The sequence below is a fragment of the Canis lupus genome, chromosome 11 (assembly GCF_011100685.1).
Source record: "Canis lupus familiaris isolate Mischka breed German Shepherd chromosome 11, alternate assembly UU_Cfam_GSD_1.0, whole genome shotgun sequence".
In the NCBI taxonomy this organism is placed as follows: Eukaryota; Metazoa; Chordata; class Mammalia; order Carnivora; family Canidae; genus Canis; species Canis lupus.
In genome coordinates, this window is record NC_049232.1 from 21,657,682 (window position 1) to 21,670,010 (window position 12,329).

General features: G+C 49.3%; 1 protein-coding gene across 4 annotated transcripts in view; it reads right to left on the reverse strand.

Moving 5' to 3' along the window:
• FSTL4 (follistatin like 4) overlaps nt 1–12,329 on the reverse strand; it is a 393,315-nt gene that overhangs the window by 197,180 nt on the left and 183,806 nt on the right. For all 4 annotated transcript variants that reach the window (XM_038552156.1, XM_038552155.1, XM_038552153.1 and 1 more), the window contains one exon: nt 2,614–2,862. In XM_038552156.1, the coding sequence (XP_038408084.1) occupies nt 2,614–2,862 (249 nt within the window). The remainder of the gene's footprint in view (nt 1–2,613; nt 2,863–12,329) is intronic.

Here is a 12,329-nt window from a genome sequence, read left to right on the forward strand (position 1 = left end):
GAGACAGAAAACAATCTTAAAAGTGCCAAGCTCGTACACAGATAGGAATATCATGTCGTGAGGTAACTTTTAAAACACTAAGTCTATAAGAAGTTAAAGTTACAGAGAATTCCACCCACTATCTCAGTCTTCTCTGGTGGTATTTGGTGCTGAGAACAAATGTGACTTTAATTTGGCCACGAGCAGAAAGAGATACGACATCCTACTTCCCTCTGTCCCCCTGATTTTTGGCAAGAGACACCCTGCTTGGGATGTCAGGGGAGCTGGTACCAAAAGCTGTAAATACGAGCTGAAGCAATGCTTTTGAGTTCAGTTTTGCTTTTCTCACATGCTAATAATCCCTAAATGATGTTATATTTCACTCTGCATTCACGAGGAATTCCATTGCCATAGCAACCGCAATGTGATACCAGAAGTTTTCTTGAAACTGGGGATTGGAATATTGCCTTTCCTCCCTTGCAGAGCAAGAAGGACTGTGGTCCTCACACAGTGCTCAGGGGAGCCTGCCTCCCAACCCCGCCAAGGGCACAGGAGCAGAGGGGGTGCTCTGAACTGTGGCCCCTTGAATCTAACACCGTGTCCCCCCCTTCTCTCCAAACTCTGGCCCCAGAAAGGAGTGCCCTAATAGTGACTTCTGGGGCAAAGATGAAACCCAAGAATGAAGTCAGAACTTCTCTTTGTAAAGTCTGATAGGAAAAGAGAATGGAACATGGATGAATTTGGAATTACTCTTTGCATGAAAAAAGAAGGTATTTTTCTATCAATAACTTCCTGGAACTAGGGACAAAAAAAGACAAATTGTCATCAGTGGAGCTGTGGATGGCATTAAATACTCTACTGTTATCTTGGGGTAGGGTTGTAGGATATTGCCCTTCACTCCCACCTTTCCTCTAAGACCTCCCTCTCCAGTCCTCCGTTACTGCTTGCTCCTGCTCTGGTGAAGGTGGGGAAGTGCTCACCCAAAGCCCCCTCCCTAGGGCTCACCTGCCCTCCATTGCTGCCAAGCCCCTGTGGTCAGTGGACAGGGCTTCACTGTTTGCTGGGCACTTCCTGTGGCATTGCCGGAACAGAGCTGGGCTGGCCTTCCTGTGGCCTGTGGCTGGAGCTGATCTGAGCAGGAGGCAGTGAAGGCTCCTCCTTGCCATCCAGACCCACAGAGCTAGGTCTTCAGAAAGGGGAGCCCTGGTTCCAGGTGGGCGTCTCAAGAACAATGTTAGGACCTGACCCTCAGGACCTTCCTCCCTGACTCCACCAACCAGCAAGCCAGGTGGACCCCACACCCGTTGGCTGGGGCCCTTGGTCCTGCCTCTGCATTCCCTGGGGGCATGACCTGTGCCTCTCTGTGCTCTAGGTCCAAGGCCACACTGGATTAAAAGATGATGACAGGCGTCATGAATACACAACACTTGTGATGTGCCCGGCACGTGCTGAGGAGTTTCTGTGTAGCCTCTCATTTACTTTCCTCCACAGAGCAGGTGGTACTGCCAAGAGCCCCATTTCACAGCAAAGGAAGGGTCCAGAGAAGTGGAGTGATGTGCCCCAAGTCACACAGCCGGGACGTCACAGTGCCAGGCTGCAGCCCAAGTTCCCACCAGGAGCCTATAGGGACTGCCATTGCAGGGTGGGCATTTGCAAAATCTGTACAAAGCCTCAATGGATCAGAAGGATTTGGTGGATATGTTCAATCGGCATGAAGCAGAACGGAACCCCAACCTGCTCTCACCGGCGGCCCCCCGGCCTCCCCAGCTCCCTCCACATCATCCCTCACTGAGGCGGTTTTCATGGTGGTTGTTTTTCCCTTGCATGAAATGAGAAATGCTGTTTGAATAACCGATGGTGAGGGAGGCTGGGCACACTCTGAGGCAGAAAGAAAAACCTTTAGAAAAATATAATTTGGGGGATATTGGAAACCAGAGAACGGAACATCAGTCTATAAAATTCAACACGGCCAATAAAGCTGGAGCAACTGGTCAAGTGTTTTAGCGCTCATGGGGGTGGGGAGATCTGCAGGCAGGGGGCTGGGCGGGCTTTTAGACCAGGGGCTTTTTTCCTGGCCTCATTTCCACAATGTGCCTCTTGATTTCTGAAGCACCTCGTTGTGAACATCATAGGATGGCCACAAATGTGTCCAAAACTATTCCCATCACTGGAAAAATTCGACCTACCAGAGTCTTGCCTGCTCCTGGACTCATCCCTCTTGTATCTGCTCCTGTGGCATCCCTCACTGCCACAGCCCGTACATGAGGGTGGAGCCCTCCACTCTGGAAGCCCAGGTCCAAGTGTCTCTGATGCTCCTTTCCATCACTGCTGCAGGTACTTGGTGGGTTCCGTCCCAACCCTTCACTTCCCCTCCTTGTCCTACCCCAAAGATCTGCCTTGATTTTGCCCTCCAAGGGGCCCTCCTCTAAAGGCAGGGGGGTCTCTGAAGGTGGACACACAATAAATCATTGAAATGCTGCTGTTACCATTTGGCTAAGGCTCCAAGCCTTCCTCTTCCTCTACTGTCTTTATACATTCAACCTGTAGACTCAGCTCCCAGGCCGTTTCTCAAAAGGGCATTAGAAGATCCATCCCCAAACCCAAAAGCATTGAGGCAAGGAGGCATCCTCCTACCTTTAAGGAAACAGTCCTTGCTGTGGACAATGAGGATCTTCTTCTCCAGCAGGCAAGCTGCACGGTGGAGCTCGCAGTGGTTCTCATAAAATCTCCCATCAGAGCCACACACGGGCATGTAGCTGGGCCTGCATGCCTCCAGGCACCGGCATTCGGGCTCCCCGGTCTCTCTGCTGATCATGCACCTGCTTCCACGGCTGCAGAACTTCTTCCCACAGGAGGCTGGCAGCCCATCATGGCCAGAAAGTCCTGCCAAACACACAAACACAGAGGGTGAGCTATAAGCATTCAGTGGTAGGGGTCGAAGGCTTCCTTTGTGGTTCCATTTGCTGACACAGCCAAGGCCTTGGGGGCTTAGGGTACCCAAAAGAGTCTCTGTCCTAATGACAGGAGGTGGCCAGGGGTGCCAAAAGCAGCACCCTGCTGTACAGGGTTCTGGTTTTATGGCTGGCTCACACCAAATATCTCAGGCACAACCCCTGTCCATCCTGGGAGGGAAGCATAAACGGGTGACCACATGGAGGTAGTAAAGTGCCAAAGGACCCTGCTGAATGAGAGAAGGATGGCTTGCCAAAGGCAGAGGCTTGAGCCATGGCTCCCATAACCGCACTGGAGGGACAGACCTGATGGGAGGAGGGGTTTTGTACAGGGGTGGGGTGGGGAGGGTAAGGATACCAAGTGTGATTCCAGGAGACAGAGAACACCAAGCTGAGGAAGTTTGTTCAGATACGTTTGGCCATAGGGAGCCATTGCAGAGTCTAGGGAGTCAGTGTGGGGTATGAAAGGAGAAAGTAGTACTCTAAGTGCTCAGGATGGGGGCAACCACAGCAGGGAGGCTTGAGCTTGACCTTTTTCTCTGGGGAAAATGTGGTTCTCCAGGATACACACCACCCATGGTGGGACCAATAGCCTTTCTCTATCTACTGCCCAGCCCTTTCTAGCACAAAGCAGGAAGCTACAGCCATGGTAGGAAGGCTGAGACCCTGGGAATGGCTGCTGCCACGTTTCTGGGTACCCCCGCACCCAACACATGTGCACAATTGTGTGAAGCAGTGGTGCCCAGAGCTCATACACCCTAGCAGGCCGGGTAGGCGAGAGAACGTCTTATTGCTAGAAGGGTCCAGGTACACAAAAGGCCAAACAAGCACCCCAAAACAACATTCCACTCTACCAGAGGAGTCCAGAAAACGAGATGATAACCACGCAACATTAATGGCAGCAAACACAAGTTGAGAATAAGAAAGGGTTATCAAAATACAAATTAATTAAAACATGAATTCAGGTTTTATGGCCACAAGAGTCTTTGCTTTTGAGTTTTAATTTTATCTTCTTCAAAATACTCAGTGAGATGGAATGACCTGGGTGGTCAACACTGAACCTTCAGCCCCAGGTCTGATCTCAATGGGATTAAAATGTCTGAGGGGGAAAAAACAACCTTCTTTTTCTTGTTTTTGGTTAAGCCTGCTTTTCATCATTCTAGATTTGAAAGGAAAAAAATCAGTTATCGATAGATTAACTGCTTGATTCAATAATTCATTTAAATTCTTCCAGCCTTGGCAAGCTAAGAAATATTGACTTTTTCTTGAATCATAATAAACTAGAAGGTCAAAATATGTCTGAGCAGTGTAAAAGTGCAGATCCTAAGCAGGCATGTGAATCTCCTTTATCCACTTGGCTGATGCTCACATGTCACAGCGGAGGTTTGGCGGCATTCATCAGCTCCAGCGCACATCTTCCTGTCAAGGTTGACAGGCGGAGGGGAGCGGAGGGCTCTTGGCAGTGGGAGGCTGTGGGCTGGAGCCCCTCCACCCACGGTGTTGATAGCTGCTGTGCCACAGAGTGTGTTTGATTAGCATGACTCTCCTGGGTAGCTGCAAAATGGGTTACCCTGGAAAGTGCTGGCAGCTACTGGAAGAAACTAATACAGCTCTAAAAATACCAGCCTTTGTTTCTTTCCCAAGACGGCCAGAACACAAAGCATTGCCGTTATATCACTGTTTTAATAAACTTCTTGTATGATGGCAAGGGCACCCACTCATCGCTGCAGTTTGAAGAAGCAGAGCCAAAGTTTCTGAGTCTCTGGCCTCAGTTCCTGTTTCAGGGTATATGCCCCGGCTACGCTGCCCAGACTGTGCTCATTTTCCAGCTAACTCAGCTCCAAGTGCTCACTGGCAGCTCAAGTCTGAGCACCCCTCCTCTGATTCCCTTCCTGAGAATGTCTGCCCCACTGTCTGGATGAGAGAGGCCCTAGAGGTATGGGCCTCACATAGCCCTGGACACTCAGGCTTTAGGAAACACAGTCGTTTTAAAAGCTGACCTCTTCAACTCTGATTTGGTGCCACTGCTCAAACGTCAGTTAAAAGGCTGAGACAGGGAAGGTAGTGGGAGCCCCGTGTCCCCATAGGGGGACCTTTTGAGGGGTACATCTCCTCTTGCTTCCTCTGGGCGTGGGGGCAGGAGGGAAGCTGGAAGGATAGAGACACAAAAGGGAGACAAAGATCCATGGAGGTGGGCCTTGTGAGGTAAAGGAGACTGGAATCTGGAGTGGGAGAGTGGACTCCAGTGGACCAGCCTGGGCAGTTCAAGCAAAGCCAGCTCGCAGCTTTGCGAGCAGAGTGGAGGGTGGGGGCATTACCCCCTCCATCTAACCCCTTCTCCCCTCAAATAACAGCAGGTCCCCATTTCAGTGAGTGCCTCTGAAGACCACCACTGGACAACCGTGCCTCCAATACCCGTGTCTGAGTAACTCACAGATGTTATGGAGGCCCCCTCATATACAGGCCGTGCTCTGAGCAGTCAGTGCTAAGAAAACACTTGGGCCAATCTGTGCTCACAGGAGTTGTCAAGAACACTCAGGTTCTCTCTGACATAGAAATGGGCTGTTGGCAAATAATTGATTCCTAATTACTTGGAATTAAGACAAAAGTAGCCCAACAGCCGTGCATCTGCTTTTCTCAGCCTGTGGCCAGCAGGGCAGGGATGAGCTGAGAGCACTCTGCACAGGAGTGAGCCAGAACCCCGTCCCTGGGCACAGAGACACGGACCAAGCAGTGGGTTCCTTGCTAAACAGGGCCCTTGTCACCACTTCCTCCTTGTTATTAAAACAGAATGAATTCCCCAGTCCTAGCAGGACGATGATAAAACAGTAATGGGAAAGGTAACCAAGTGAGACCGTCAGCAACTGCCTACAGTATTTATGAAGATGACCATGATGCATGAAAAAGATATAATATGCTTAATTTATAGTCATAAAGAAAGTCATTTACCCAGGTTAGAAACCGATCATCTTACCAAATAAGTGCCTTTCGACACTAATTAAATTTACTGAACACAGTCAGAAATGGGAATTGTTACATGAAAGTTACAGCACCAGAGAAAAAGTCCATTTGTACCAGTTGGTGCAAGAGATCCCCTCTGTGACTCAGATTGGGATTCTTGATTTGAACTCACAGACCTGGGCTGCCATCACCTTCTAGTGAAGGTGAAGTGGCGAAGCTTAGCGACAGTGGGAGCTGAGCCCGTGGCATCGCACTGAGGGATCAGACGGAGGAGGTGGTCCTTCTTCATTCATTCCTCTGTTGCAGGGGGCCTGTTTCTCATCACTGACCATAACATGCAGCACTGAAGATTCAGTGATTTTGTTTCCGAACGGACTCAAGTCTCCATAACTGGTTCCCTGGTACAAAGTACATCAGTGAGCACTTCCCTCTTGGGGATGGTGCCGAGCGGCATGTGAGGGGAAACACGCTAGTTTTCTACTTTGGGATGCTAACTGCTGCAGGCAGGTTTGCCCAATACAGTGCTTCTGAGAACCTGTCCCTGGCTTGACGACCAAGGAGAGTCTGCTTCTCATTATGTTATCTCTAGAGGGCTCTAGTTCTCGTCCAGCAAAGGCTAGGGCTGAAATCCTTACTACCTTATCCCACCTCTCCATAAAGCCACACTGAGGTGAAGCTTAGCTCTAAGGCAACCGCCCACTCTGCAGGGCCCCAAGCAGGCCAAGAAGAGTGGGACATGGCCAGAGAAGGTGTGGACAGCACCAAAACCCAGCCTCCCTGCACTGACAGCCTCACTGCTGCCTGCTGTGAGCCCCAGCCTGGCACAGCAGTGGTCTCTGGCAGGTCCCTTATAGGAACTAAGTGCCCACCCGTCAGCAGATACAGCCCTTTACAGATGGATTCAATGTTTTATTTTCTAAGCAAAAATACCTACCCACTGGGGAACTACAACACATAGCCCAGGTTATGGTCAGGTTTTTAAGGACCTGACTTGCCTTTGGGAGCCTGTGGTACATACAGAGGTGTTCAGATATGTGGGGTGTGCCATCCAGGAGCTGTAGTTCATGGTCCCTGGACTCCCCACCCCCACCCTCTCTGTAAAACGTGTCCTCCTGGACATAGGCAAGGTGGTCGGGAGACAGTGTTGCATGAACTTTGACTCCCTCATACAGAAACTGTGCAAACACCTCATATGGAGCTGCAGAACTTGAGTCTGTGCAGGAGCCAGCAGAGACCCAACTCCCTAGCCAGTGCAGTTCCTGGGCCCTACACAGGTGGTAACAGGGGGGGCGCTGCAGGAGCCCGTGCACCAGCTCTCCATCCATCTGTACAGCCAATGAACAGTCCTGGAGCACCTCCCAGGTGCCTATTCAAGGGGCTGGGGACACAAGGCAGACTAGGATACTGTCCTCAGGGCAGAACACTGCAGTGCAGGGAGACAAACAAGACAGTGAACCGGCAAACAAAAAACAAATATGGGTAATACTATGGGTATATAATGGGTATATAAAAATATGGGTATATACTATGTATATAGTAAATGCTAGCAAGGAGACACAGGTTGCCACAAGGGGCCAATGCTATTGGACTCAGAGAAGCCTTGTTGAGGAGGTGAGATTTGTCCTGAGACCTGAAAGACATGGGGCAGAGCCATGGGGCAGGGGAGGGGCAGCAGCCTGGGGGCTTGAGCTCAGTTTGCAGAGCATGGGGCTGACACGGGAAGAAGTTTGGCTCACAAAGCCCTGCTCTGAGACAAAGCTTGCCAGGCAGACCTAGTCTGCAGGCAGCCGGGACTGTAGATGCAAAATTGCCACTTTGCCCAACTGTACCCTTGGGAAAGTGGCGTGACTCTGGTTCTCTGGAAGTCTTTGTCAGCCTCTGAGTACTAAGTATTGAAAAGAGGTCTAATAGCCCTGATGTTCAGCACCCTGGCTCCCTTCCTGGCTGAACGGGGCTCATCCTCAAACACTCCCATAGGCCAGAAGGCTCTTGGCAACTTCCCGGGCTGCTGATGGGGAAGAGAGCAGCCTTCCTGGTCATTCACCAGGAGCCACCTTGGTGGGAACCGATATACCTTCTGGGTGTCCTGGGCACTGGGGCTGGGCCAGGTCCACCTCTGCCCTGGAAAGTCTCATTCACACTCAATGGGAAGAGAATCTATGGTTACCCTTAGGGAGATGAATATTTTAGTAACCAGCCAGAGAAGGCAATGTAAAAGTAACTACTATTTATTCAGGGGTGCCATGCCTAACACTTTGAACATAGGAACTCATCTAATTCTCTAATCCTCACAACAGGCCTCACACTGAGTGTATCTGTGGCATATATACATGCCCATTCTACAGATTAGGAAATATGAGTCAAGATGTGACTTGCCTGTGCTCAGATAACAAGTAGGTTGTAGGTAGCAGAGCCTAGATTTCAATCAGTCTTACCCAAATCCTTCAGACCTGGGACAATCTGCTCAGCTAGGAATATGTTCCTGCCTCAAGGAACTCATGCCAGGAGAGTCCACACATCCACAGTTTGAGCTTCTCCAATATCAGGATACCTCCAAACATCAGCACGCCTGCCATACAGGATCTCTGCTGCTCACACACCAAGAGCATGCAGCTCAGAGGCCCATTTAGCACTTTCTCTATGGGGTGGAGGTCTACAGTGCTATACAAGGAAGCCCCGCTTGGGTCTCTGAGCATCACAGACCCAAACCCACTCTTTATCATGCATGGCACTCTGGCCAGTGGCCCCTTCTCTCTAATGGGATGCCTCTCAGTTTTAGTGCCTTCCTGTCCCCACTTCTCTGGTTTTTCCCACCCCAAGAAATTGTTTAGGTGACTGCTGGGCAGATGTGATTTCCTCTCAGTGACCCCAGAGCAGACCCTAAGCTGAAGCAATTGCGTGCTTCTTAAAAGAAAGATTTTGACGAGCTCTGAAAGATGTGCCAAATTTTCTAGGTCTCCACGCTTAACAGAAATATCTGGTTACCCATTGCTGGAAGCTAATGTAACTTGTTATATATGTTGCTCACAGATTGTAAACTGAGGTCCAGTAAACTGGCTTTAAATACAAACCATTTGGAAAGAGCCCAAATGTCCATCGACAAATGAATGAATAAAGTAGACGTGATAGATGTAGATACAGGTATATAGTGGAATATTATTTAGCCATCAAGAAGAATGAAATCTTGCCATTTGCAAGGATGTGGATGGAACTAGAGGGTATTATGCTAAGTGAAATAAGTCAGCTAGAGAAAGACAAACACCATATGATCTCACTCATATGTGGAATTTAGGAAACAAAATAGAAGAGCATAGGGGAAGGGAGGGAAAAATAAATAAGATAAAAACAGAGAGAGGCAAACCATAAGAGACTCTTAACTCTGGGAAACAAAGAGGGTTGCCGGAGGAGAGGTTGGTGGGGGGATGTGATAACTAGGCGACGGGCATTAAGGAGGGCTTGCGGATGTAATGAGCACTGGGTGTTATTTGATGAATCACTGAATTCTACCTGTGAAACTAATAATACATTATATGTCAATTAAATTGAATTTAAATAAAAAGTTTAATTAAAAACTGAAAACAAACAATTTCATCAAAGTCAGAAATGCCTGGGATGAGGGAAGGGAAGGAAGACTTTCAACCTCCAGCAGGCTCTCAGTTCCGGCCAAAGGGTCTGCATCCAACAGACTGTCAGTTGTTGCATACTCTCCCATGTGTCTGGCAGGGCTTCTGGAGGTGCCCATTTCCAGCCACAGATGAACACAATGCTAAAGTGTACTTTCCAAAAACTTAAAAGCATGCCTCTCATGAGAATATAAAGTGAGCCTGAGGTGAAGATTTATTTAATGTGTTAATGAGGGACCTGCATTAATGCGGGAGTGAGAAAGAAGCTGGTTCAGGGGTGCCCAGGCATTGCAGACAGAAAGTGGACTGAGCAGGTCAGGTGAGGCACACAGCTGGTGAACGACATCCAAAGGCAAGAAGACACAACCTTGGGGCTATTTTTTTCCACCAGGAGGAAACGGTTTGTATCTTTACTGGAAAGAAATCTACAAGTTAGTGGGTAACTGCAGAGTAAGGGCCTTCAGATAGCAGCACATAGTGAAATACACAGTGATGCATCCTCTGGCCCAGATCATAAATGACCCTGAGCAGGCCTGTTAAACACTCCGCCAGCATGACTGGGGAGGATGTGTCACCTGCCCTTTGCCTTATTCACAAGTTTTGGGTATGGTCCCCAATATCACCGAGTGCCTACAGCGACAGAGGTCATTTGAAAAGGCTGCCATGGAGCTTCACCTTTCCCCCTACGCTGGACATCTGTCCTTAGAACTTCCAACCTCGCTGAGAGACCCCAGAAGAGAGGACACAAAGCCCCTGGCCACTGAGCTGAGCTTTGCTGTGCTGGAGCACAGCAAGACCGAGCTGGGGTAAGTGTGCATTACCAGATGAAGGGGCCAATCAAACATCAGCCCTGACCCAACACTGCAGTCTGACCCTTGCTACTTATGTGACCCCTGCCAGGTCCCCTACCCTCTTCTCCCTCTAATTTAAAAACGTAGGTAACAACGGTTGGTTGCTTACAGGATTGTTTTGAGGACTAAGTGACATAATTTGTAGAGGTCGGCGCATAGTAGGTGCTCAATTCAGTAAGTAATAGGTTCGACAGAACTGAGAGCCATGAAGCCATGTGCCTTTACTGACGCAAGTGGACACGAGAGCGGGCTGGTGACCATCTTCAGGTGGCCCACCTTCACGAGGAAGTGAGCATCTTTGCCCCAAATAAATACCTTGTACTGACTGGGTTTAAAAGGCAGACTCAAAATAGCAGACTTCAAAATATCTCAAGGGTATGCTTCCTTTTGGAATTTTCCTTGTACTTGGGGTTTGCTCAGCCCATGTAAACTTTGCCCAGCCTCTGAAATCCCACATTCCCAGGGCTCAGAACTGATCTGTAGCTCAAATTCTGCAGGTTCCAGCTGCACACCCCAGGGCCTCTGACCTGCAAGGCGAGGCTGGAGCCCAGTTTCAAAGATAGCACGAGGCCTGGGCCCTTCTGCCTGTGGAGGGGTCAGACCCACTTACCACGATCAAATCCTGGTGTCTCTCTTCCTTCCGGGAGCCCTTTGTGCTATCATGCCACCTCGCTCTCTATTTTGTCTGATAACAGTAGACGGGCCTCACTCACCATTTCGAGAACATTCTCCCTGAGGCTTCCCATAGGCATATTCCATCTAAGACGGGCTCCCAGGCTATTGGCCAGCACTCAGCACTTCTCACAGCACAAGAATAGCAGGTCACAAAGGAACAACAGGTACTGGGGGCAGGGCGCTAAGCAGCGGAATTCAAGGTCACTTACGCTTTGGGGCTGGAGATGGAGATGGGGGTGTCTCTCGGGTTTCAGGGTGAGGGCCAGGTTCTATTTCTTATGTTCAGAGTATAGAACTGGGCTTGACACAGAGCTGCTGCAGGAAATGCCAGAGGGAATGACTGGATCAAGATACTGCCGACACCCAAAATCATTAGCTAGACATCTGAGTCATCAGAAATCTGGTTTTAAAGAAGCAGACATGGTGACACTTTGAGTGGACAATGTGGAAAGTACAGGGTGAGAGTCTGAGACCCGGCTTCTATCACAGCAAGTCTCCTTCCTGAGTGAGCCTCAGTTTCCTTCACAGGAGCATGAGGGGCTTCTATAGAGATCTGGTGAGATGTGAAAAACAACCTCACACCTGTGAATTTAGATCTATAAAAACCCAAGTTCTGACTTGCATGTCTTTGCTATACTAAAACTACAAGGATCTCTTCCTTTTTGCCTCTGTTCGCCCTATCAAGCTATCTCAACTGGCTTTTGAAGGGTTATTTCAGAGACCTTCTAAAAAAGAGAAGCTGCATGAAAATGTGAAACACAATAGGATTCTTGCCCTTGGGAGAGTTTCTTTTGCAAAATGGTTTTGTTTTAGAGCACTTCCTCCAAATATATTCCCATCCCTAAGTTCCCGTTCTTTGCCTAAAGCCTCTTCAGCTTGCATCTGTCTTATTCTCTGTCACCAGACCCTCATTTTTTCCTCCTGGTACCAAGCCCTCCTGTCACTTTCTCTGGCTCCTCGGGGCTCCCTGCATCTTCCAGCTGAGGGGGCCAGATGTTGCCGCTCTCGATGGGTCTCCACTCTCTTGCTGATACCTCATTACGTGGGTTCTTTCCTGCTTCTCCACCAACTAATGATTCAAGGCCATGACACCACGGGCTGCTTTCAATTATTTCACAGATTATTGTGGAGACACTCAGCGTGAGGCACCGTGGTGCTTCCCAACATTTATACTCCAGACTTATGAGCACGGAGGGTTTGCCACATTCTCCTAGGGCCCTTTACTGGCTGTATAAGAGCTGCCCCCAGGTCAATACTTTACCTTGCAGACCACTTCTCACAGAGGTGTC